The sequence below is a fragment of the Orcinus orca genome, chromosome 13 (genome assembly GCF_937001465.1).
Source record: "Orcinus orca chromosome 13, mOrcOrc1.1, whole genome shotgun sequence".
Classification (NCBI taxonomy): Eukaryota; Metazoa; Chordata; class Mammalia; order Artiodactyla; family Delphinidae; genus Orcinus; species Orcinus orca.
Genome location: NC_064571.1, coordinates 68,016,100 through 68,041,867, shown reverse-complemented (window position 1 = coordinate 68,041,867; position 25,768 = coordinate 68,016,100). Strand labels below are relative to the sequence as shown.

Below are 25,768 nucleotides of genomic sequence, written 5' to 3'. Positions count from 1 at the left end.
TTGACTAGATCATGGGATGCCCAGATATCTGGTTAAACATTATTTCTGGATGTGTCTGAGAAGGTGTTTCTGGAAGAGATTAGCATTTGAATCCATAGACTGAGTAAAGCAGATGGTCCTTCCCAATGTGGGTGGGCCTCATCCAATTCACTGAGGGCCTGAATAGAACAAAAAGGCAGAGGAAGGATTCAACCTTTGAGCTGGGACATCAATAATCTTCTGCCCTTGGCACTGCTGGTTCTCAGGGCTTCAGACTCAGACTGGAATCTATACCATCAGCAATCTGGCTTTCAGGACTTTGAACTACACCACTGGCTTTCCTGGATCTCTAGCTTGCAGATGGTAAATGTGGTACTTCTCAGCCTCCATAATTGTGTGAGCCAGTACCTTATAATAAATCTATCTATCTATACATATATATTCTATTGGTTCTGTTTCTCTGGAGAACCCTAACTAATACATACTTCTTGATAGAACACCTAAATTCATCAGTCCTGTCACCAATATGTCTAACAGACTCATTTTTAAATTTGCATATAAGCATTCCCTTTCCAATAGTGAGGCTCTGTTCCTAAAAACCTAGGTTTTGAAACTTTTAAAATTGAGGCTCTCAAGACCTTAAAGACTTTGGGATTAAAAACAAACTTACCTGTAATTATACTTTAAAAGAAATGTATTGGTCCAGCCAAATTTCTTAGACTAGCCCTTATGGTCTCTTTACCATCTATTGTCAGCCTCGGTTTCTAACCTTGTCCCTGGCTATTGCTCATTACAGACGTTATTCTGTTAAACAGAGTCCCTCAGTCTTCCATCTTCCCCAAGCATGCTGACGCTTCCTGTCTCTGAGCCTTAGTTTAAGGGCAAATTGATCACCAAGGAACTTTTACAACAGATGCTAGAATGCATCCTGGCAATGTCTTCAGCAATAAAAATATATGGCTCCATCTGCCTGGAACAGGACCACCCTTCTTTTGAGAAATGCCATTGTTATGGGCTGAATGCTTGTGTTCTCCTATCAAAATTCATATGTTGAAGCCCTAACCCCTAATGTGATGGTATTTGGATATGAGGCCTTTGGGTGGTAATTAGGTCATGAGTGTGGGCCCTTATGAATGGGATTACTGTCCTTAAAAGAAGAGGCCAGGGCTTCCCTGGTGGCGCAGTGGTTGAGAGTCCGCCTGCCGATGCAGGGGACACAGGTTCGTGCCCCGGTCCGGGAAGATCCCACATGCAGCGGAGCGGCTGGGCCCGTGAGCCATGGCCGCTGAGCCTGCGCGTCTGGAGCCTGTGCTCCGAAATGGGAGAGGCCACAACAGTGAGAGGTCCGCGTACTGCAAAAAAAAAAAAAAAAAAAAGAAGAGGCCAGAGAGCTAGTTCACTCTCTTTCCGCCGTGTGAGGATACAAGATGTTGGCAGTCCACAACCTGGAAGAGGTCTGTCACCAGAACCTCGACCATGCTGACACCCTGGTATGGGACTTGCAGCCTCCAGGACTGTGAGGAACAAATATCTGTTGTTTATAAGCCATCCAGTCTATGGGACTTTGTTATGTACTATAGCAGCCATTTCCCCAACTCCAACCCCATGGAACTGGGAAGGTATAGGGGATGCCAATCACAAGACCTCACACATCTGGCCATGGTGACTGGTCCCTGATCCAGCCAGGCCAATCAGAATCCTTCTCTAGAACTTTCCTAACTGGAGATTGCAGGGAAAAGACTTTCCTCTCTTGTCAGGAAGCTGTGATAATGTAAGCATGGAGCTGCATGAGGCCATGGCAGGGAAGTGCAAGGCGAAACAGAAGTGGAGACAGAATCAGCCATTCTTGGCCACATCTAAGTTCTCTCGGGCCAGATCAGACCACCCTTCCTGTTCTTCGGTGATGTGTGCCAATACATTTCCTTCTTATGCTTAGTTACTTCAGGCTGGATTGCTGGATTACTGGTATGGACTGATACAGGCAGTTTTGCAGAAGATGCAGATTCTTCACATGATCATTTTTTTGTATCATTCCTCAATAAAAGTTGAGGGCACACTAAACTTAAAAGTGCTTGTGGCAATAAAATTTATCTTTATCAGTTTTCTGGTTGCTAAAGTTAAACATACACATTTAAAATATGTTTATGAAAACTAGGACAGTGTATAAAGTGAATATTTCAGAATTTTGTCTGTATGTATATAAATACATATAATGGTATTTTTGTAAAAAATTGGATCAGACTATGCATTTAATCAATCCTATAGCTTACATCTTTCACTTAATAATGTATTTTGGATATCATGATATATCAATTCATATAGATCTGCTTGGTGCTTGGTGGTGTTTTAAATGTTTATGGTCAAAGTGTGTCCTCCTAAATGACTACCACTGGTAATAGTGGTCAGTAAGAGTGTGTGTTATCTCAATGATGGAATTCTAGCTTAGAGCCAGGAGACCTGTGCAATTGCCTTTTTGTGTGCAGACAGGTTTTGCAAAAAGTTGAATGGCTCATTTCTTTCTTTCCTTTTATTTTTTGGCTGTGTTGGGTCATCATTGCTGTGCACGGGCTTTCTCTAGCTGTGCCGAGTGGGGGCTACTCTTCGTTGCAGTGCACGGGCTTCTCATTGCAGTGGCTTCTCTTGTTCCGGAGCACGGGTTCTAGGTGCGTGGGCTTTAGTAGTGGTGGCACACAGGCTCAGTAGTTGTGGCTCATGGGCTCTAGAGCACAAGCTCAGTAGTTGTGGCGCACAGGCTTAGCTGCTTCATGGCATGTGGGATCTTCCCAAACCAGGGCACGAACCCGTGTCCCCTGCATTGGCAGCTGGATTCTTAACTACTGTGCCACCAGGGAAGTCCCTGAATGGCTCATTTCTTACCTCCATGTCAGGCTATTGGCAGTATTTCAAGTACTCTTTGAATCAGGGTTGAACCATGGGAGAGAGCTATCAGGTATTTGCCGGGCAATATGCAAGGTGACCTTATAATGTGGACAGTACAGGGAAAACAGCAAAACCTTCTCACTCTGGACTCAGCTTCATAATCAAGAGTCATGGAAATAATGACAAGAACTAACACAACAGCAACTTTTACTGATAGGTACCAGGGACATTGGCTAAGCATTTGACAACAGATGCATTATTTAATGCTCACAGTAACTCAAAAATTATCACTATTTTCAGTAATTAAATTGAAGCTCTTGCCTATGGTCAGACAGGTAGAAAGTGGCAGTGCTGGTATTTGAACTCGAGCTAAATAGCTCTAAAGCCTGTGTTCCTCACCACCATTTATCCTGTTCTATTCTCCAGTTCCCCAGCCCCTTCCCCTGCCACCACCGACTTGGGACATTTATCTGTCCTTACCTCAAAACTCAGATTTTGAGATGTAAACATTTTTATTGTTGGGAAAGTTTGTGGAAATTTTACTAATGCTTTTGTTGTTGGTTTTAAAATAAATTTAGAGGAGGATATTACAATATCCTTTTGGTTGACACAACCTGATGCAAGTAAGGGTTGGAGGTTTATTGACTGAGGTTCTGCTCCCTGACCACTTCAACATTTGCTAGGTCAGACTTATGGAAATAATATACATTAGAAGAAATATAGTTATGTGCAGTAACAAAATTAAAACTAATTATAAATAGCACCAAGTAATTCATAAGGAAACTCAGTATACAATACGACTTTAGGAAACAGGTGAAGTATTAGTTTCCTATTGCTAATGTAACAAATTATCACAAACCTAGAGGCTTAAAACAACACAAATGTATCATCTTATATTTTGAAAGACACAAGTCCAAAATGGGTCTTATGCGGCTAAAGTCAAGGTATCAGTAGAGTGGTGGTCCTTTGGGAGGCTCTAGGGGAGAATCTGTTTCCTTGCCTTTGCTTGTTTCTAGAGGGTGCCTGCATTCCTGGCTCATGGCCCAACATCACTCCCATCTCTGCTTCCATCTTTACATCTACTTCTCTGACTCTGACTCTCCTACCGCCCTTTTCTTTCTTTCCTTTGTTTTCTTTCTCTTCTTTCCCTTCCTTCCTTCCTTCCCTTCTTCCTTTCTTTCTTTCTTTGTTGTTAGAAAACCTAGTTTATTTTTTTAGTGGTGGTAAAATGCACATAACATTTATCATCTTAACCATTTTTAAAGGTAAAGTTCAGTATTATTAAATACATTCATATTGTTGTGCAACCAATTTCCAGAACTTTTTCAACCTGCAAAACTGAAACTCTACACTCCTTAAACAACTTCTCATATCCTCTTCCCCCTAACCTCTGGCAACCACAATGCTACATTCTGTTTCTATGAATCGACTACACTAGATACCTCATATAAATGGAATCATACAATGTTTGTCCTTCTGTGTTTGGTTTATTTCACTTAGCTTAATGTCTTGAAGGTTCATCCATGTCATAGCATGTGTCAGAATTTATTTCCTTTTTAAAACTGAATTATTTCCACTGTATGGGTAGACACATTTTGTTTAAACATTAAATTGTTGGACACTCACGTTACTTCCACCTTTTGGCTATTGTGAATAATGCTGCTATGAACGTGGGTATACAAACATCTCTTCAAGACCATACTTTCAGTTATTTGGGGTATATACCCAGAAGTGGAATTGTTCTATTTTTTACTTTTTGAGGAAACTCCATACTGTTTTCCATAGAAGCTGTACCATTTTATATTCCCCGAAACAGAGCACCAGGCTTCCAATTTCTCCACATTCTTGCCAACACTTTTTGTTTTCTGTTTTGTTTGGTTTTTGTTTTTTTAGGAGTAGCAATCCTGATGGGTATGAAGTGATATCTCATTGTGGTTTTGATTTACATTTATCTAATGATTAGTGATATTGAGCATCTTTTCATATGATTGTTGGCCATCCTATCTCCCTTTTATAAAGACCCTTGTCATTATATTGGGCCCACCTGAAAAATCCAGAATAATCTCCCCATTTTAAGATCTTAACTTAATCCCATCTGCAACGTCCCTTTTGCTACGTAAGGTAACATACACAGGTTCCACACATTAGAACACAGATAACTCCGTGGGGCAAAAGGTGTCATTATTCTGTCTACCACAGGTGACTACTTTACTGCCAAAGCCAAAAGGATAAAAATTCTGAAGAATGGATGTTTGGCTGATGATTTCAAATACAAAAAAGAAGTATTTTACGATCAGTGACATTTGAGACAGCTTTTAGTAAAGTGGCAGGACTGTAACTCAGAATAAGTTATATATTTTTTATGTTAACTACTAATCTGAAATTGTATTTACATATATCTGTTTCTTCCCAAAGGAGCTATTTTGTTTAAATTACCCAGAGTTCTTATAAGTTTAGGTTAAAGTGAAAACCATACAGTCCTAGGCTAGTATGTCAACTCTACGCTACACAGCATTCAGGATCCAGGTTCCTTTCCCTAGGATGGAATCCTGGTCCTTGTGGTCCAGGCAACTTTGCAGGAAGCAGGATGGCGGGGGCGGGGTGGGCAGCAAATGCATGTCATGTCAATATAAAGCAAGGGAAAAGATAAAGGGGTTATTGTAAGAAGTGACATGGGTCTAAACTATAGTGTTAGGTGTGAGGACAGGTCACTTGTATGTAGAGTCCAAAGAATACTTGCAGCAATTGACGAAGTCATGGGGGATTGGGGGATTGGGGTCCATTAACAGACACGAGAAGGGAGTGACAATCCTAGGCCTAAGGAAATTGTTGTTTGTCTCTGCTGTTGAGAGAGGAAATGTGGGTTCTGTTTAGAACAAACTGAGCTTCAAGATTCAGAGTTTTATCCAGGTATAGGTGTCCATCAGACCCTGGAAAAGAAGAAAGGTTGTTTTTCATCCAACACAGGAGAAAGTGCCAAGAAAATAGGTGATGTAGGAAAAAACATCAAGTAGAGAAACTTTGAAGTAGCTCATTTCCAACAGTCTTCATCTGACTTTAAATTATGAGACATGAGTATCTGCAGAGTGAGACAGGTGGGTGGAGGCCCACATGTTTCAAGTTTGGGAAGCAAGGAGGTTTCATAGGCCATGGGAAGTGTGGGGAGGCTCATAGCTAATTGCTCATGAAGCACACACTTGAAAGGTGGTCTTACCTCTAAAGCAGCAGCGCCAGTGTGAGTCCTTTAAAGCAAGAGAAGGCACACAGAGGAGGGGTCCAAGGAAACAGCAACAGAAGGGCATTCTGAAAGCCTGACCCAGGGTTTGTAGTTATATTGAATCACCCATCTGGGGGGATATCAGACAGTTTAGGCCAGAAAGTATAATCAGCAACCAGGATAAAACACCATGGTATGTTGGTGTATGTTGGTATATTCCTGTTTCTTATTTTATGGACTTGAAGAATGTCAGAGTTAGCATATGTCAAGTGATGAAGGAACTTTTATTCAAGAAATGTAAATCTGGTTTAATGTTGGAGATGGGTTATTGTAATACATGGCATAAAGGAATAAAGGGGGAAATGTTTATCTCAAAAGACACTAAAAAGGTATTTGATAAAATTGCATACCCATTTTAAAAAAAGAAACCTTACAAACTATCGATAACTTCTAGGAATTTGTTTGACAGAAATATTCACACATGTACTCAAAGATACATGTACAAGGATATTTAAACAGAAATAAAAGGCAAAATGACTAGAAAGACGTAGGCAAAATTATGATCATTTGCAGGCAGAGGAATTTTCTATCCAGAAAATTCAGGAAAGTAAACTATAAAATCGTTATCTTTCCTACAAAATAACAACCAACCAGTTAGAGTTATATGATAGGAGAAGTTTCTATTCACAGTAATCCCCTGTATTAGTTTGCTAGGGCTGCCACAATGAAATACCACAGACTGTGTGGCTTAAGTAACAGAAAGTGATTTCTCACAGTTCTGGAGGCTGGAATTCCAAGATCAAGCAGTCAGCAGGTTTGGTTTCTAGCGAGGCCTCTCTCCTTGGTTTGCAGGTGGCCATCTTCTCTCTGTGCACACACATCCCTTGTATATCCCAGTCTCCTCTTTTTACAAGGATGCCAGTCAGATTGTTCTAGGGCTCAACCCTAAGAACCTCATTTCAATTTAATCACCTCTTTAAAAGCCTTATCTCAATATACAGCCACATTCTGAGGTACTGGGACTTAGGACTGCAACATACGAATCAAGGGGGCATAACTCAGTCCATAATATCCCCAGAAAATATACAATACCTAAATATAACTCTAAGAAGATAGAAGCAACCTAAAGGAAGACAGATATATCATGACATTTCACTGGAAGACATAAAAGAACACTTGAATAAATGGAGAAACATACCATATTCTTGGTGGGAAAGTCTCAATATTATAAAGTGTAAATTTATTCCAAATTAAATTAATAGGTATAACACAAATCAAACAAGATAAAATATCAAATCTCTCAAACTTTCTTTTTATTTCTCTTCCATATTTGTTATCTTCAACAGTAAATTCTTTATTTCTAATGGGCATGCCACCATCATCCCAGACCCATCAGCTTTCACCCCAAATCAACTTTCTCAACCACCCTATACCTAGCAATAGGAAGTCATCACCCTACCAATCACCTAGGATAAAACCTCTGGTTTATCTTTGAAAATTCTCTCTTCTTAGCCCACCTACATACAATCAGTCAGTTCTGTATAGCCATTCTTGTTAATGTTAAACCTACCCCTTCCATTCCATTCCTATCTGCCCACCTTTCCTCATATGTGGATCCTAACTCTGCACAACACCAACACCTAGATTTATCTTTCTAAAATATGGTTTTAATCATTCTTTTACAAGTTTACAAATGTTGTATTCAATACCTCTATTGGGTGATCTTGGACAAGTTAGTTAATCAATATGCCTCTGTTTATTTAGCTGTAAAATGGGAATGATAGCAGTACTTACCTCACTGGGTTATTATGAAAAGTGAGTTAATAATTTTAAAGCACTTGGAACAGTAAGTGCTTTATATGTATTTGTTAAATGAATAAATATCTTTCCCATTGTTTTTTGCCGGTACTTAAAGTGTTCACTTTGAGAAAAACTCATTCCTTGGGGTTTAGGCATTGTATGCCCTTTTCAAACGATTATATTCAGAAATATTTGAGCAATATTTTATCAACGAATACAAGTTTCTAAAAAATATATTTTTAATAGCAAAAGATTGAAGGCAACCTCATGTCTGTTAGTAGAAAAAGTAATGCTTAATAAAAGATGAAGTCCTATTATAAAAAACTATGGAGACAAAGGTAAATTTGTAGATAAAAGATATATTTGACATGGAAGGATGGCCATAACATATTGAGTGAAAAAAGCAAATTGAGGAATAAGAGATGCACGTTCCTTTCAGGAAGAATAGGAAAAAACACATGAAGCTGTAAGCAGAGGACAGTCTCTGTTATTAAATGAGACTGTATGACCTTCCTACAATGAACATGTATTGAGTTTGTAATTAAACCTAAGTAAAAACAAATGAATAATGAGAAAAAAAACTTTTAAAAAGTTTTAAATTTCCTCATCTCTTGGAAAACTCGCTTATCAAAAGATAATCCAGGTTTTTATCTGCCCTGAATGAAAATACTGGTGAGTTTGGGGTTGGTGAGGAGTCAAATGCTACGATTTGCTCCGAAACCTCTATCCCACTAAAGACAGCTTTAAGCACCTTGCAGGTTAGTCTCAAATGTTAGTCTTTATTTTTTACCTGAGAAAGAGGCATCGTCAAACATTTCTACTTTATCGTCAAACATTTCTACTTTATCCATTAATCCAAAGACCATTAATGTAATTACCTGGGAAATTCTAATTTAATGAGATGCAAAATCTTCCATTTTAAGCGTTGATGAGGATTAAGGGAATAGCTACCCTTTTCAACAAACAAATCTCAGACTCTCTGAGGCAAAAAAATCTTCATGTAGAAGACTCTGAATTTTCTCATCTTTTTGATAAACACTTCCACTACCAAGAAAGAACTCAGGCAGTTGTAAATAAAGTTCGGCCACACCTGAAAAATGCTTTCTCCAGTTGTTCCTATATGCCCAGACTCAAAGGGTTTGGGGTTTGTAAATAAAAGGTGGCCTACTGTAAGGAAGGGCAAGAGTAAACAATCTCAAAGAAATTAATTACACGGTGCATTTAAACTATCCAGGCACCTGCTTTACCTAGAAAAACTGCCTGTTGTTTTCATCACTGGGCCTCAGGAAACTAGGCCCTAGCCACCACCTGGTGACGCTGATAACGCGCAATGTCTCTCAGCTGCAGCAATTAGAAAGGCCGGGCAGTCTCCTTTAAGAAGCTGACTCACGTGGACGCTGTGTTGTGTGCTCTCAGCTGGGAAGGGGGTGGATCTCAGGTCTCTCCACATTGGCTGCGTCTGGAGAGGGGGCAGAGTTAGCCTCTTTGATTGGCTGTCCGAGTCCCGGGCGTTGGGTCAGGGGCGGGGCGAGCTGCAGGGAGATTGCCCTGGGTCTGCGGCTTCTGGGAGGGGCGGGCCGCGACGCAAAGGGGAGCGGGAGTGGGGGAGGGTGAGCCAGAGAAGGGGCGGGGCCCAGCGGAAAGGGCAGGGTGCCGGGGAGAGGGCGGGGTCTAGAAATGATGGGCGTTCTGGGCCAACCGGGAGAGCCGACTGTTCGAGGGGCGGGGCTACGCCGGGTGATTGACGCTGAGGCCCAACCAGGGAGAGGCGGGGCCAAGGCCAGGGCCTGACTAAACCTGGAGACTCCGCTGGCTGAGGGGGCTTCATTTCAGCTGAGGACCGAAGAGCCGCTGGCGGCCGTGGATCTTACAGCCGCTCGGGGTGAGTGCGGCGGTCGGGGGCTGGATTCGGGGCCTGAGGGGGGCTGAGGCGCCCCTCCGGGTCAGCGGCTTCGAAACACTCGGGATCGGCCCGGGGCGGGAGGCCCAGGCAGGAAGTGCCTTTTCCTCCCCGCGCTCCCTCCGGGGTCCCAGCGCGGCCGACCCCCGCCCCTCTGGGCGGGCTCCGGTGCCGGGGCTGCGGGCTGACGAGCTGGCCTGTTTCCTCTTTGTGAGGCCCAGGCGCGGCGGCCGCCGTCAGCCCGCCCCCGCCGCGCAACCGGGGCAACCGGCGCAACCGCAACGGACGCGACCTCCATCTCGGCGCCCGCGCCCTCCCGCCCCGGCGCAGCCTCTAAGGCCCTGCACGTCGCGGCCGGGGCTTCCGGCGCCCTTCCGCGGGCAGTTTGGCCAGCGACCCCGTCGCCTGGGCTGCCCCGCCCCCACGGGCCGCGTCCCCGCCGCAGTGTCGGGGGCGCGCCCCGGACTCCGCGCCGCCGCGGTCTCCGCCGGGGCCTGTGCCCACGGCCCCGAGGTGAAGTCCGAACTCGACTCCGAGATGTGCGGCGTTAATAACGCCACGGCGTGGCCTGTCCTTCAAAGGGGCCACATCCCCTTTCGGTTGGCACTGGCCATGAGCGGGGGTCGGCGTTGTCTTTTGTTTGCTGCCCCCCAAAGGCTGGATGCCCGCCACCCTGCCTTCTTGCACCCCAGGAGATCCCCGGGCCGAGGGAGGGGTACGCTTGACGGAGGGCGTGGCGCAACTGCTGGGCGGCCGGGGCCGCGGGGCCGCCCGCTCAGCTGTTTCCGGCCCGTGTTTGTTGTGCCGGAGGAGGCCCGGCCGCGCCGCGCTCGGGCCCCGGCCCCTCCCGATTGGCCCGCGGCGTCACGTGCCCGCAATCAGCTGGGGCTAGCCTGGGCCGCGGGGCGTGGGTGGCTGCGGCGGTGCTCACCGGCGCGGGGTGTCGCGCGGCCGCCTGCTGCCCCACGCGAGCAGCATCCTTGCTTTCCTTGTCGGTGGGGCGTATGCGCACCCTAGTCACCCCTTTATTCTGCACTCGTAGGTAGGACAATCAGTATTCCGGACAGCGGGAGTTGGAAAATTGGAATACTACAAAGATCTGTTTAATCCCGACACCGATTAATCTCCCCTTGCGCGGAGAGTCTGGGAAGGTGTACAGCTCATTTATTTTTAAATTTTTTCTGTTTACAGAGCCCTGTTGGTAATCTGAGGATTTTTATTTCAGATCTCCTTGACAGATGGAAAACCTGAAGTAACCTCAGGCTAACCTTGTGTTTTGGGGAAATTAGACTTGCTGCTGAAGTAACTGGGGGTAATAGGGTATTAGCTAATCTTGCACAGTTGCATATGCAGTGTTGCAGCTGTGTTCCAACAAAAGACGAACCAAAATGCATGAAGTGTGTCCAGGGTACATATTTGTGCCAGATGTGAAGCGTCTTGGTGGAATCTTTCCCTAAAAGTTTATTGCATACTCGCGCTATGTTAGGTAAGAAGGAAATTGCAAATAATTTACGATCTTTTCTCTAGAAACGCACAGTTTTTAGTAAAAAGGCATAGGCAAATGAAATTGGGTAACAGTACGGAGTTAAATATTAGTAAGTTATGAAATGATGTTGTAGAAGTTCAAAAATGGGGCAGTGAGAAGAGTGAAGCATCCTAGAGTGGATTGATATTAATTAGACCTAGAAAATGAAGAGGCTTTGGGATGCTATTGGGCAAACAGAGGCCTAGGAGGAAAAAAAGAGGCCCAGAGCCTTTATAGATAGTGAGAAGGTAGAGCTTGTGGAATTTGGCACACAAAGTATTTTCCACATATGCCATTATCTTTCTGGCTTTGTACTGGAATACCAGGTAAAATGTCACACTCCTTGGAAAGAACCAATGTCTGCCTTTATCACATTCTCACCCAGCTCAGTGCCCAATACAGGCTTACTGTTTGGCTTTTTTTGTTTCTTTTTTAAGTTTATTTCTGGCAGCCATCTTATCTATAGGAGAGGGTGTTGATGAAATGTGCTTAAGTAAGTTATTTAACTCTATACAGGGACACTAAATTGGATTTTAACATGTAAAATACATGTTGCTGCTTCTAAAATAATCTGGCTGGATCATTGAGGACCTTTCCCTAGACTTAGTTGCCTTTTCTTTTGCTCTATTTAAGTGGTAGGAAAGAAAAAAAGGTTTAGAAAATTAAAAAGGAAGGGAAATAAGGCCAAAATTAAGTCTAAAAATGAGATTAAATTAGCTACTACCCTCCAAAAAAAGTCCATGAGACATGAGGCTAATCCTAAATATTAAGATGTGAAGATAGTCCTACCAAGTATAATCCTGCCCAGATTATCACTTTAGGTTTCATAGTGCCTAAATGGCTATATAAACCAATATCAGTTTCTCTGATAATCCTGTGTAGTAATGTCTTGATGGTGTAGGAACTGAACCTTAGGTGTGACATGAAACTTGCTACTTGACACCTGAATCAGGAAACCAGAGAGTTAAATTGTACTCCAGTCCATCCAATTAGAGGCTTTTTTGACTCATGGTATTGCATCACAGCAAATGAGAGATCTTGAATTTGTCTTGCCAAAAGCTGTTTTGGGGCGATTACCAACTCAGATTGTTTAGCTGACTCACTGAGTTACATGACTAGTCTTATTTTCTGGAGATAACTGAACAATAAGAATTATAGAAACAGTGAACTTGGAAAACATTTAACAACAACAAAGGCATTATTAGCAGGCAAGAACAAAAATATAAAAGTTACTGTCAAACGAAGATCTGAGGGCTTCCCTGGTGGCGCGCAGTGGTTGAGAGTCCACCTGCCGATGCAGGGGACACAGGTTCGTGCCCCGGTCCGGGAAGATCCCACATGCTGCAGAGCGGCTGGGCCCGTGAGCCATGGCTGCTGAGCCTGCGCGTCCAGAGCCTGTGCTCCGCAACGGGAGAGGCCGCAACAGTGAGAGGCCCGCTTACTGCAAAAAAAAAAAAAAAAAAAAAAAATGAAGACCTGATTCCACAACCAGAACATCATTTGAAACAGCAAAGTAAACTGGTCAGGTATTGCAAGAGAACAAGAGGAAAGCATAGCTTTCTTGTGTCACCGAAACCTTGGCTTGGTGAACATTTTGTAAAAAAAAAAAAAAAATTGGAAAATTGGTTTTGTGGATCAAACTAAATTTATTATTTTCTCTTGTAGGTTTTCAATAGAACTTCATCACAAATTGGTATGAAATAGTTGATGAGATAACAGTAGAGTTAGATGCTAATTATAGTAATCAGCCCAGCACTGTTAAAAGTCCTTTGAGTTTTGTTCCTTCCCTTTTTGGAGAGGGAAGAGACTGAAAACCAGATATACAAGCTTGCTCCCGCATGTTTCCATTTTAGCCAAACCATTGCAAAACACAGCCTTTCCTGGAAGGGCAGATTCCTTTAACCCTTTCTGCACTAGGCTCCTGCACACTCAGTTCCCTGCAGGAGAGAGTTTTTGTGTCTTGTATTTGCCCACCACCTCCTAGTGCAGTGGAAAAACTCCTCTTACCTGTCCAATGATAGCTAGAGTTGGGTAGAGTGTGTGTTTTGTGGTCTGTGGAAATGCCCTGAGGAAATAATTCTTTTACAAAGGAAAAGTCTATCTGTGGATTGGGTGTTTTCCCACCAGAGGGTTCTTAGAGATGCCTCCCTGGTATTTTTAGGGCTGGGAAGTGTGATTCCTCCTCCTGTGAATTCTACTTGCCAGGGTTGAGTCCCAACTGGATTATTAGTTACAGGGAGGGCAAGTGCCTATTTTAAGACCTAGAATTATGATACTGAGAATTTGAGATGCTTCACAAGGTTTCTAACTTTCCTCCTGCATGTAATTTCTGTCACCTGGTCACTTAGCTTTGCAGTGATTAACAGGAAATGAAGCCAGTTAATATGGTTTGTTTCATATCCTTTCTGAGCCTTGCTTTCTTCATCTGTAATTGGAGGGGGAAGTTCAGGTGGAGAATGTTGAAGAAGATAATCTAATTTTACTAGATTTATCTTTATTTAGCATTTATTGTGTGCCAGGCACTGTTCTCAAAATGTATTATCGCCATTTAATTTTCACAACTCAGAGATGGGTACTGCTGTCACCGTTTTATAGATGAAGAAACTGAGGTGAGGATACCTTACCCAAAGTTTATGCAACTTTTAAGCGGCAGAGCTGAGATTTGAACCCTGAGTTCAAGTATTTGAGCTACATTGTTTAAATCCTAGGGGTGGAGAGAGAAGGAGGCAGCAGCTGGGTATACTATCTATTTTTATAATCTTTGTATTGTTGATCTTCAACATGCTGAATTTACTACAGAAAGTTAAGGACTTTAGTTAGAAAATCCATGAAGAAGAGGGGAGTGGGATTAAATTGATTTTGTTGGATACTCCTGTTCATCCTTAAACCTGAATGCCAATCAAGTTTCCTTTTTTTCTGAGAAAGACTGTCTGCTTTTTAAATGAAAAGCTCTTCTGCTCTCCAAACAATTTTTTCAGCAAGGGTCAGCACACTTTCTGTCAAGGGCCAGATAGTGAATATTGTGAATTTTGCAGCCCATAAGGTTTAAGTAGCAAATACTCGAATTCTGCCATTGTAGTGAGAGAGCAGCTAAGTATAAACAAATGGGTATGGCTCTGTCCCAATAAAACTTTATTTATGGTCACTGAGATTTGAATTTCATGTAATTTTCATGTCACAAAATATTCTTTCAGTGTTTTTTTCCCAACCATTTTAAAGTGTAAAAAGCATTCTTAGCTTTTGGGTCATATGAAAATAGGTGGTGAGCTGAATTTTGTCTGTAGATCTTCGTTTGCTGACCCCTGCTTTTAAAGAATATATTCAGCAATGAACCAGACTAATGAACAGGATATTTGTTAGTGTGTATGTGTGTGTGGTGTGTATAAATCAGTACCAGTGGTGAACAAGTGGAATTTGAAATTAACACAGTACCATTTACATTAGCACGCCCGCCCCCCCCAAAGAAATACTTAGGTACAAATCTAACAATGTGTATACGATCTATATGAGGAAAAATACAAAACTCTGATGAATGAAATCAACAAGAACCAAATGAATGGAGAGAGATTCCGTGTTCATGGATAGGAATACTCAATGTTGTCAAGATGTCATTTCTTCTCAACTTGTTCTGTAGATTCAATGCAGTCTCAGTCAAAATTCGAACTTTAGTTACTTTGTGAATATTAACAAATTTTTTCTAAAGTTTCTATAAAGAGGCAAAAGACCCAGAATAGCCAACACAGTATTGAAGGAGGAGAATAAAGTCAGAAGACTGACACTACCCAACTTCAAGACTTAATATATATCTACAGTAATCAAGACAGTATGGTATTGGTGAAAGAACAGACAAATAGATCAATGGAATAGAATAGAGAGCCCAGAAATAGGTCCACATAAATGTGGTCAACTGATCTTTAACAGAGGACCAAAGGCAGTACAGTGGAGCAAAGATAACCTTAAATGTGCTGGAACAACTGGACATTCACATGCAAAAAAGTGAATGTAGACACAGACCTTACACCCCCACTCACAAAAATTAACTCAAAAGTGGATCACAGACCTAAATGTAAAATGCAAAACTATAGAACTCTTAGAAGATAATATAGGAGAAAACCTAGATGACCTTGAGAATGGCAATGACTTTTTAAATACAACACCAAAGGCATGACCCATGAAAATAGATAATTGACAAGCTGGACTTCATTACTATGAAAAAGTCTGCTCTGTGGAAGGCAATGTTAAGAGAATGAAAAGACAAGCCACAGACTGAAAGAAATATTTGCAAAAGACATATCTGATAAAGGACTGTTACCCAAAATATACAAAGGACTCTTAAAACTCAACAGTAACAAAACAACCCAATTAAAAACTGGGCCAAGGGCTTCCCTGGTGGCGCAGTGGTTGAGAGTCCACCTGCCGATGCAGGGGACACGGGTTTGTGCCCCGGTCCGGGAAGATCCCACATGCCGCGGAGCGGCTGGGCCCGTGAGCCATGGCTGCTGAGCCTGCGTGTCTGGAGCCTGTGCTCCGCAACGGGAGAGGCCACAACAGTGAGAGGCCTGTGTACAGCAAAAAAAAAAAAAAAAAAAAAAACTGCGCCAAGGACCTTAACAGATGCTTCACCAAAGAACATACACAGATGGCAAATAGCACATGAAAAGATGCTCCACATCATATGTCATCAGGGAAATGTAAGTTAAAACAGTGGGATGCCACTACACACCTATTAGAATGGCCAAAATCCAGAATACTGACGCCACAAAATGCTGGTGAGGTTGTAGAGCTCATTCATTCCTAGTGGGAATGCAAAATGGTACAGCCACTTTGGAAGACAGTGCGGTGGTTTCTTAAAAAACTAAACATACCATATAATCCAGCAGTGACACTCTTCGACGTTTACCCAATGGAAAACTTATGTCCACACAAAAACCTGCATGGGGATATATATAGCAGCTTTAGTCATAATTGTCAAAACTTTGAAGCAACCATAGTGTCCTTCAGTAGGTGAATGGATAAATACACTGGTACATCCAGACAGTTGAATAGTATTCAACACTGAAAAGAAATGAGCCATGAAGCCATGGAAAGACTTGGAGGAACCTTAAGTACATATTGGTAAGAAAAAGAAGCCAATCTGGAAAGACTATATACTGTATGATTCCAACTGTATGACATTCTGGAAGAGGAAGAACTATGGAGAGAGTAAGAAGATCAGGGGTTGGTGGTAGAGGGAGGGATGAATAGAGCCCAGAGAAGTTTTAAAACAGTGATAACATAATGATGGATATATGTCATTATACATTTGTTTAAACCCATAAGATGTACAACACTGAGAGTGATCCCTAAAAAACTATGGACTTTGGGTGGTTATGATGTGTCATTATAGGTTCATTAGTTGTCACAAATGTACCACTCTGGTGAAGGATGTTGATAATGAGGGAGGGTATGCATTTGTTGGGGCAGGGAGCATGTGGAAAATCTCTGCCTTATTTTGCTGCTGTGGACCTAAAACTGCTCTAAAAAACTAAATCAAAAAACCTTTTTTTAGAAAATTGTTTTATTGACCTGGAAATTATATAGTCCATAATGTCTTAATTTTTAAAATAATACATTCCTGGAGACTGTCTTTCATGGATTTCTGAAAGAGAAAAACTATTTTTTCTCTTAGATTCTATAAATCCTATAAATTTAAAAAACTGTAAAAAGGTAAAGGTCTTAATGTATTGCTTCACTGGAGTCTCCTATTAAAATAGAAATTGAAAATTCTAGGTAGCTAAATTCTATTTATTGAAGAGGGAGGAAATTGAAATCAATTACTGAAATATCAACATATCATGTGTGAATTTCACTTATATTTTCAACCTGACACCTTACTGTTTCCAGTAATTTCAAATGAACTGATGTTAGGCTTCCAGTTAAACACTCAAATTTGATAATTTTCTTACTTCCACCTTTTAAGGTTTCAATAACCTACAGCAAAGAAAATCTAGTACCCAAGAGACCTTATTTATTAAATTATTTGGGGAATGGCACTTATAAAAATTAAGATTATTAGATTCTTTTTTGCTTGAAATGCTAAAAAGGAAGAGAGCGTCTTAAAGCTTTAATTAATGATGAGTTTGGGGCTAATTTTGGTTATAAACTTGAACTTCAACACTGATACCATAACACACATTTTATTACTTAGGGACACAGTAAGTGCCCCCAGAATCAATACAGAGAACATTAGTCATCTGTGAAAGCAATTCATTCTTAAGATATTTTAGAGATATGTGACTGAAGATATTTGGTACTCTTCTAAATCCAAGCAAGGTGATTAGCATATCTGGGAAATAATTTAGATGTAAAAACAGTCAGAAGGTAGATCATTGGTTGCCTGTGGCTGGAGATTGACTGAAGAAGGGTTTGTGGGGATTTGGGGGAGGTGATGGAAATATTCTAAAGCTAAAGGGTTTGTGGTGATGGTAGCACAACTTTGTAAATTTACTAAAAGTCATTCATTTGTACACTTACAATGGCCAAATTTTATGTTATGTAAATTATTCCTTTAAGAAAATTGTTTTTAAAGAATCAGCTATATTCTATCCTGTCAGATAAAAAGTTTCAAAGTTTGTAGAGGAGTGGTCTGTATAAGCTCTTAGAAAGGGGTGGCTGAAGTCCATGTCTTTTGTAAGTAAGGCTGAAGTACCTTTTGTAGCACCATCTAATTTAGCATAAATGTAGTGGCACCTGTGAATGTATATTGCATTTACTAATGCACACTCCCTGACCACAAGAGGTTTATCTAGAAGTGATGAGAATTTGAACTAAGACATTGATGAGGGAGGGGGAGGAAAGACCTCGAAAAGCGATCGTGGAGGTATTGTCAATTTTGCAGTTTCTTAAAGAAGTTGCCAGGGTTTCTAGTTTAGGAGAGTGATTGGAGTTGCCATCAACAAAGTTAGGGAATATAGCAGGTTCAGCATGGAGACAGGAGGGGTGCATGATAAATCTGAGGGAGAAGGACTGAATCTGGCTGTCTCTTCTGGTCACTAGAGAGTAAGTGGGGTGAAAAGAACTGGAGCAGAATTTAGTTCACATCCCAGTTTGGATGGTTTCATAAAGTCACAGTCTTTATTTCTTCCTCTACAAAATTAGGATAATATCTACTTTAGAAATTGTCAAGATTAAATGTGATATGTAAAGTACCAAATGCAGTGTCCCATATTATTAAGTCTAAGACAGAGTTCAATATATTGTCCAGGTCCAGAGAAACCTGATTCAGGTGTTATGTGTTAGCTTTTTAATAACCTTCCCCCTTCTGTAATGAAGTGGCAGTCTGCTTGACGTCAGTCCTCCCGAATGTGCACAGGGGAAGTGAGCACTAGGTTGCACTCCTAGCCCAGCGAAGCTAAAGCCTAACACCTGGGACCCAATGGCCTGCGAAGGTTTTTCTATGTCCCAGAGACCTTCAACAGCAAGTGGTGTTTTGCTTGCTTCTGCTGGATTCCATGGCATTCAGGCTTCTCTCTTTTGGCAAATTAGAACTACATTTTACAGTTTTATATACATATATAGAACTCTCCAAATGGCAACTGCAACTGGGAATAGTGATTCTGTACAGATATTTTTAGTCTTGGTAATGAATCATGTAACTGAATCCAGTAAAAAATAGCTGGGTAAAAGTTAAAAATAGTCTGAATTTGAAGCAGGGAAGAGAAGGCATGTTAAATCTATTTACCCCATTTAGAAATAGTTTGCATGTATCCAGTAGCAAGCAGATGGCCACAGCTATGTTGTAATACTGAACCAAAGATAGAGATGTAGGTAGAAGGTATCAGGAGAGTTCATTTTGAAGTTCTGAACATTTTCCTCAATAGTATTGTATCTGTCACAGTCAATTCAAAAATATATAGTTATTCTTGCATTATGGTTGAAATAACTTACAAGATGAATATTGTATTTAAAAGTTTGAAGGAAAATTGGCTTGAAAGTAACAGTTCCCAGAAGCCCAAGCTGGAGGCTAAATTACTGCACAAATACTAGTTTTCAGAGAAATATAGATTCTGAGGACTATGTCTTCAGAGGTGAGACTATAAAACCCTGCTGTTGATTCCTTTCTCTAAATGACCGGTATTAAGAAAGATGACCAAAATCAACTACTCACAGGGTTGTTGAATGCTTAATTTATATCAAGAGTCATAAACTCAAATGTCTTAACAGGTGAAGTAATTTTGTGGCACAGAATGGACACAAAGCAAATGAAATGGCCTAGCTTGGGGAGTCGCAGCCACCACTCACCTCTAGCCAGTTGTTGCCCTATGAGAATATATGCCCTGTGTTGCCAGCTCTCCCCATTGTTTTTTGTTTTTTTTAAAGGCCCAATACAGGCTCTTAATAAAATCTCTCAAATTTTAAGTGATTCTCAGCGGTTTTTTATTAAAAGTAAAAAACTGTGCTCCAGATTAAACATGTCCACTAGTGTTTTGTGAGGGAACGGTTGTTTTGTTCACTGCTGTATGCCTCTGCCACCAAATGAATTCAGCCAGCAGGCCTCAGATTTGCAGCCTTTGACCTTTGCATAACAAATAATGTGTTCTTAGGCATCTGGGAAAAGTAATGCTATCCTAGAGACTGAAACAATAGACAGCAAGTCTTACCTTCTGTTGTCGTTTTGCAGAAATACAATCAGAAAGCTAAATGTCATTTCATAAGTCTTGTGTTTTTACCCAGGGTTTACTCATTGACACTTTTGTTAGTGCACTGGCTTTCCTTTTACAAGCTATACATTGTAATTATAGTCACTATTTGTTTTTCATTCTTTATTAAACTCCCATATCATAATGTGTAATGGGAGTCATAATTATCTTTGTGATAATGACATTTCTGATGACATTAGAACTGCCTAATGGCTGAGGAAGTTGACAGATGTTAGAAGGAATGGAATTTTTAATTTGTAATGGAATTTCCCCAAGTTTAAGATGACAGTGGATTACACATGGCTTCTAGATTTTTCTTTTCCATAGTGGTAGCTGTGTTAGCTCTGCGTGCCATTTTAAAGACATATAATGTTAAATATTTAAAACATAGGAGCTGATCACTACACGCAGGAATAAATGCTTTTTAAAATGAAAAGCTATAGTGTATTCTTGACTATGTCTAGATCTTAAAAATACTGTTTTAGGCGATTAATTGCAGTGAATTTAAGGAGTTGCATATATTAACTCTCCTAAGTTTTAAAATATTGGAGTGTGATTATCCTTGTTTCAGAAGTTGGATTCAGAGATTTTTTGCAATGTTTCAGAACTTGTGATTTGTTGAATTGGAAGGATTTCTTAAAAATAGTAAGCTATATAACGACGGCTCATCTTTCCCTTCTTCTCTGTTCTTGTTTTACTAGCCTTATGCCAGCCTAGACCATCTTGTGTGTCCTCTTCTTGTGTTAGAGTAATGGAAAAATTTTGGCTTTGACTTGGGTGAGCCGTATTCCCGTCACGATTTTCTGTACTTGAAAGCTGTGTAACCTTTGACCAGTTAGTAACCTTGGGTAATCTTTGAAATGGGGGCGATAACTTCACAGAGTTGTCGTGATGATTTTGAAATAAGTAAAGCATCCTAGTACAGTGCTCCACAGACTCAAACTTAACTACTGTTAGTGCCATCACCCCTTCGTGGTTGTTGACGCACCTGATGACCAGAGAGCCAGGCCCCCCATGCTCTCGAACCAGACTACCCTCTTGTTTTCTGATCGCCCCTTTTTCTACTCTTATCTGATCATCCCACTCTCATCCCACAAGTCTTTTCTCAAATTACACATACTCAGAATGTATACTTAACCCTGTGCTAAACCTCTTTTCTCACCTCTCTGCTTGTGCTTCTCATCATTCAGTTTGATATTCCACTGTCTTCCTGTTTTTTTCATACCCATCAAAAGAGAAGTGATACCATTCTTTGGCCTTCCTAAGCATGTTTACTTCCTTGACTTACTGATTCTAAAATGTTCTTAGTTTGGGTATGCCTATTTGTTTCCTCAGTGTGTGAACTTTGGATCCTTTTGTTCAGAGTCAGCTATTTCACGTATTAAGTACTATAAAGAGATCACATATGTGTATATAAATGGTTCTCTGTGACACCACCAAGTAGGTACTAACAAATTTTTTCAAAAAATCATAATGTGTTTCTTGTCCTTTTCCATTTGCTCCTAGGTTTTTAGAACTTCAGCTATAAAAATGGGCAGGATTTTCCTTGATCATATTGGTGGTACCCGTCTGTTTTCCTGTGCAAACTGCGATACGATCCTGACCAACCGCTCAGAACTCATCTCCACTCGATTCACAGGCGCCACTGGCAGAGCATTTCTTTTTAACAAGGTTGGTGGGGAAAACCAGTTTCATTTCCTAAGTGGGTTCAGTGGATATATTTGATAGCAGTACCAGAATACCCCTCAGAGCATGGAGATGCCAGGAAGAGTCAGAATGAGAGCTGTGCTCTATAGAACTGATTGTTGAGAGTTTAAAGATTGTATTATAATAAGAAGGGTGGTCTCTGTTGCTTCAGAAGACATTCAGTGTAAGAATTTGGTAGTTACTTCACAGACTATTGAAGGGGCCAAGATACCCCCATATCACGGATTTATCCTTATAGAGAGGTAGCTGCATTAAGCTGTCATGGTTTGACAGTGCAAGTGAATAAGGATCATCTAACCAACTTCCCTTGCTTTAACTTATGCCTACCAGTCATCCTTCTGATTATGATTTGGCTAAGAGGTTTGCTAACAGGAAGAGCGCTTCCTGACATACACATTAGTGTATAGTCTGCCTCCTTCTCTAATTTCTGGCTGGCTTTGAAATTGGTTGATGTGATTCTGCCTCCTGGAATCTAATGTGTACCAGCAAACTTGAATTTCCAAATACTTTACGCTAAGGAACAGAACTAGTCCAAGGTCCTGTTCTTAGAAGTTCAAGTTAAACCTCTCCAGTGGACACTCCCCTGTTCCACTTAGAAATAAGTTTTTTCTCTCAAAGAATTGATAGCGTATATACCCCTTGCTCTTTATTTCGGTATAGAGCAGGGGTTGGCACACCGTGGCAGGCCAGCTGCCTGTTTCTGTAAGTACAGTTTAATGAAGCACAACCATATTTATTCTTCTATGTGTTATCTATGGTTGCTTTTGTGCTACAGCAGCAGAGCTAAATAGCTATAACAAAGGCCATATAGCCGTCAAAGCCAAAAATATTTACTATCTGGTTCTTTACAGAAAAGTAAAGTGTAGAAGATTATTGGGTGTTAAGAATCATTGGAAATTCTTCACAGATTCTCTGAACCCACTTGAAAACTATGTATTGCAATCTACCCCAGTCTCTTTATAGATAAAATGTAATTTCAGAAACAAATCTGCCAAATTTCTTTTTATGGGGTACCTGTTGCATACTAGGTTCTTTTGCATTGGTAGCCATAGTTGTACTCATCACTGAGTGGTGAATTATAACAGTTGGACCCAGACCTACGTTTTATGACTCCAAGTTAAGGACTCTTCACTATAACACAGAAGTGTAACTAACGTGTATAATAGTGTGACTTAGACTAATACAATAATGCATGATTACATTAGATGTCCAGTTGAGTACAGATGCTTACCTGTCCCAGCAGTTTGTAAAAATAGCTCTTGGGAAATGTATTGTAGGTATGACTAAAGTAACAACTGCTATTCATTTTTCTGAAGTTGCTGTTCTTGCACCAACAAAAATATTGTGTACCATTTTTGGCAGATAACTTACATGGCTTTGCAATTTTGTTTTCACATGTTTCTTAGGTAGTTAACCTGCAGTACAGTGAAGTTCAAGACCGGGTCATGCTCACTGGCCGCCACATGGTTCGAGATGTGAGCTGCAAAAACTGCAATAGCAAACTGGGATGGATCTATGAGTTTGCCACTGAAGACAGCCAGCGTTATAAGGAAGGCCGTGTGATCCTAGAACGTGCGCTAGTTCGAGAAAGTGAGGGCTTTGAGGAGCATGTACCATCTGATAACTCTTGAAGAAAAAGAGATAAATCCATCTTTTTCCCAGGTCTTCTTCACTGAAAACAAAAATCTACTTACATACACTGTCACCTTAGCATCAGAGTCGGATTCATGAACTGTGGAACAAGAGGTTGTGAGAATCTATGATGGAACCTTTCTTTCCTTCTTTCTTTTTTTTTTTTTAAATTTTCTATTTTCCATCCAACAGCAGTGTGTAGAGAGAATATTATGCGGATGCCGTTAATTTTTTTCCCCCCTATGTTTACATCTTGAGGCAGAATAGTCTATCTGCAGCTACATGGTGGGCTATGTGAGGAAAAATATCTGGACCATTAGAGTGAAAAAGTGTTTTATGTAAATTTTGAAAGGAAAATGTGTCAAGAGCATGGTTCTTAAATTTATTTGGGCTTCATTTTAAAACTTTTTTTTAAACCCAGTTATTTCACTTGATTTGCTAGCTTCAGAGAAGAGATCCGAATTTGTGACCAGCGCTAAAGGTTCAGTGTTAGTATGGCTTGTGCTGGCCATTGTGCCATATTCTTGTTGGAGATGAACCGTAGCATCAGAGCCCATTCTTCCTTGTCAGTCTTGACCCAAAGATGTCACCATTCCTAGTTACTTGTCACCACATAATTGGTGTTGATTGGAAACTTTTCCTGATATGGGGCAGAACTGCTTGGTTGTCTTTTCCATGTAACTTAAGCATAGTAATATAAATAAAGTAATAGTTGGATGTTTTTGGTCCTGTGTTGCTTTTAAAATCACCTTTTAAAAGAGCAGAGTATTTGTTAAGTAATTTTCATAGTAGTGTTTCTTTTCATCTCTTAAGCTAAATTGTGTATAAGATTCTACTTTGTTTAAATTAAAGCATACTGTTTAAATCCACAGTATTGCATTTAGAAAACAGTTGAACAGAATGTCAGTGTGCATTCATGCAGAAAGCATTTCATCTGCATCTGTTTTAAAAGGAGGGAAGTGAAGCAGCCTATCTAAAACTACTGCTTTGCAAAGTGTTTCAACCTATCCTCCTCAGTTTTGCATTGATTTTGACAAGTCTGTGGAGCCTGATAGTTACATCAAAGGACTAGATCTTCTAGCATTATTTTCTCAGATCTTCCCTCAGAAGTTTAGCTGTTGAAATTGAAATTCTACTTGGCCCCTTCAAATAGAAAGGGATCAAATTTGACTCAGGGGGTTATTTTAGCCCAAAATTTACAACATTATGAAGTATTAAAATGTAAATGTTTCTCTATCCAAACTATTTCTAGATATTCGAGTATTTCTGGTGGAATAAATGGCGTTAAAATTGGCTAAATGAATAAATGGATGTTTGCTCAATTTCTAGGTCTTTGTCTAGAGATGAAATTTGCCTCAAATTAGTTAGCAAAATCTTTCTGTTATTGATACTAGATGTGATTTCTGAGTACAGTTAGGATTAAGTTTCTCTTATTTGCCTTTGGGCTCTTGGTTAGAGGCATAGGCCTCTGATTTGGTAGGTGTATAATATTGCATTTGAGATATGTGGACACAAATTCTTCTCTTTCCTTCACCATGGACTAAATCTTCATGCATTAAGACACAACACTGATTCCCATTCATTTCCATACCAGCCTTTGATTATATGCAGATTCCTAGTAGCATGCCTTACCTATAGCACTATGTGCATTTGCTGTCACAATAAAGTATATTTTGTCTTGCATTGGTGCAAAACTGCTACTTATTTTCCACTATCCTTGTCTAGTAATCATCTTAGTTTTTATCTATGAACACATACATCTTACCTTTGAGTAGCTATAGCTTTTTCAGTTGGCAGTGATAAAGTGACATTCTGGTTTAGGTAACTCTACCTAATTTCCACATGGAGATACTGAATTTACAAATATTAACTTCTCTGAGATGACTTTTGCCTCAGACACTGACACCTATAATTCAGTATATATGAACAAATAAAATGTCATAGCACTAGGTTAACTTTTAGGTGGCTGCACCAGGTACCATAGCAGCAAGTTCCTCTACACCCTTCCTTTTAAAAACTTCCATTTGCAAAAAAACAAAAACAAATAGCAATATGGAGGATCCAGTCAGATTGGATTGTTTACAGAAAAGCAAACACACTGTGCACTTGAGATGGGAAACCACTAGTGGGAATGATTTTGCTGTGGGAAGGAAAAGTTAACCAAATACAGGTGAATATACTGTATAATGAGTGGCTTACTGAAATGTGTACAGAGACTGTCCTAAAGTGAATATTCTGAGTTAAATATCTGTTAGTAATTATGTAATGATTTAAGTTACAATTGTGAGTGGCTACTTTGGGATTGGAGGAGAAAAATAGCAATACCATAACTGTTTTCTATTTTCAGTTTTCAATACCTATTCATAAAAGTCATATATGGGGTGTTTAAATGTAGAGTCTGGGCCCTAGCCCAGGCCTAAATCAGTCCACAGGTAATTTTTTTTTTTTTT

The 25,768-nt window shown here is 40.5% G+C and overlaps 1 protein-coding gene across 2 annotated transcripts; it reads left to right on the top strand.

Annotated features, from left to right (window-relative positions):
* The first annotated feature begins 9,603 nt into the window (after positions 1-9,603).
* Positions 9,604-25,001, top strand: YPEL5 (yippee like 5). 2 transcript variants are annotated; one of them, XM_004268178.3, is made up of 3 exons: positions 9,604-9,758; positions 21,486-21,650; positions 23,093-25,001. In XM_004268178.3, the coding sequence occupies exons 2-3, from the start codon at positions 21,510-21,512 to the stop codon at positions 23,315-23,317; spliced, it is 366 nt and encodes a 121-aa protein (XP_004268226.1). In that variant the 5' UTR covers positions 9,604-9,758; positions 21,486-21,509; the 3' UTR covers positions 23,318-25,001. The 2 variants fall into 2 exon arrangements, with proteins under 2 accessions (XP_004268226.1, XP_033281108.1); XM_033425217.2 differs by lacking the exon at positions 9,604-9,758 and adding an exon at positions 11,129-11,262.
* Positions 25,002-25,768: the final 767 nt, after the last annotated feature.

Coding starts and splice junctions, on each gene's coding strand:
- YPEL5 (XM_004268178.3), top strand. CDS start 21,510: ATGGGCAGGATTTTCCTTGATCATATTGGTGGTACCCGTCTGTTTTCC. Junction 21,651..23,092: donor GAGCATTTCTTTTTAACAAG/GTTGGTGGGGAA, acceptor CATGTTTCTTAG/GTAGTTAACCTGCAGTACAG.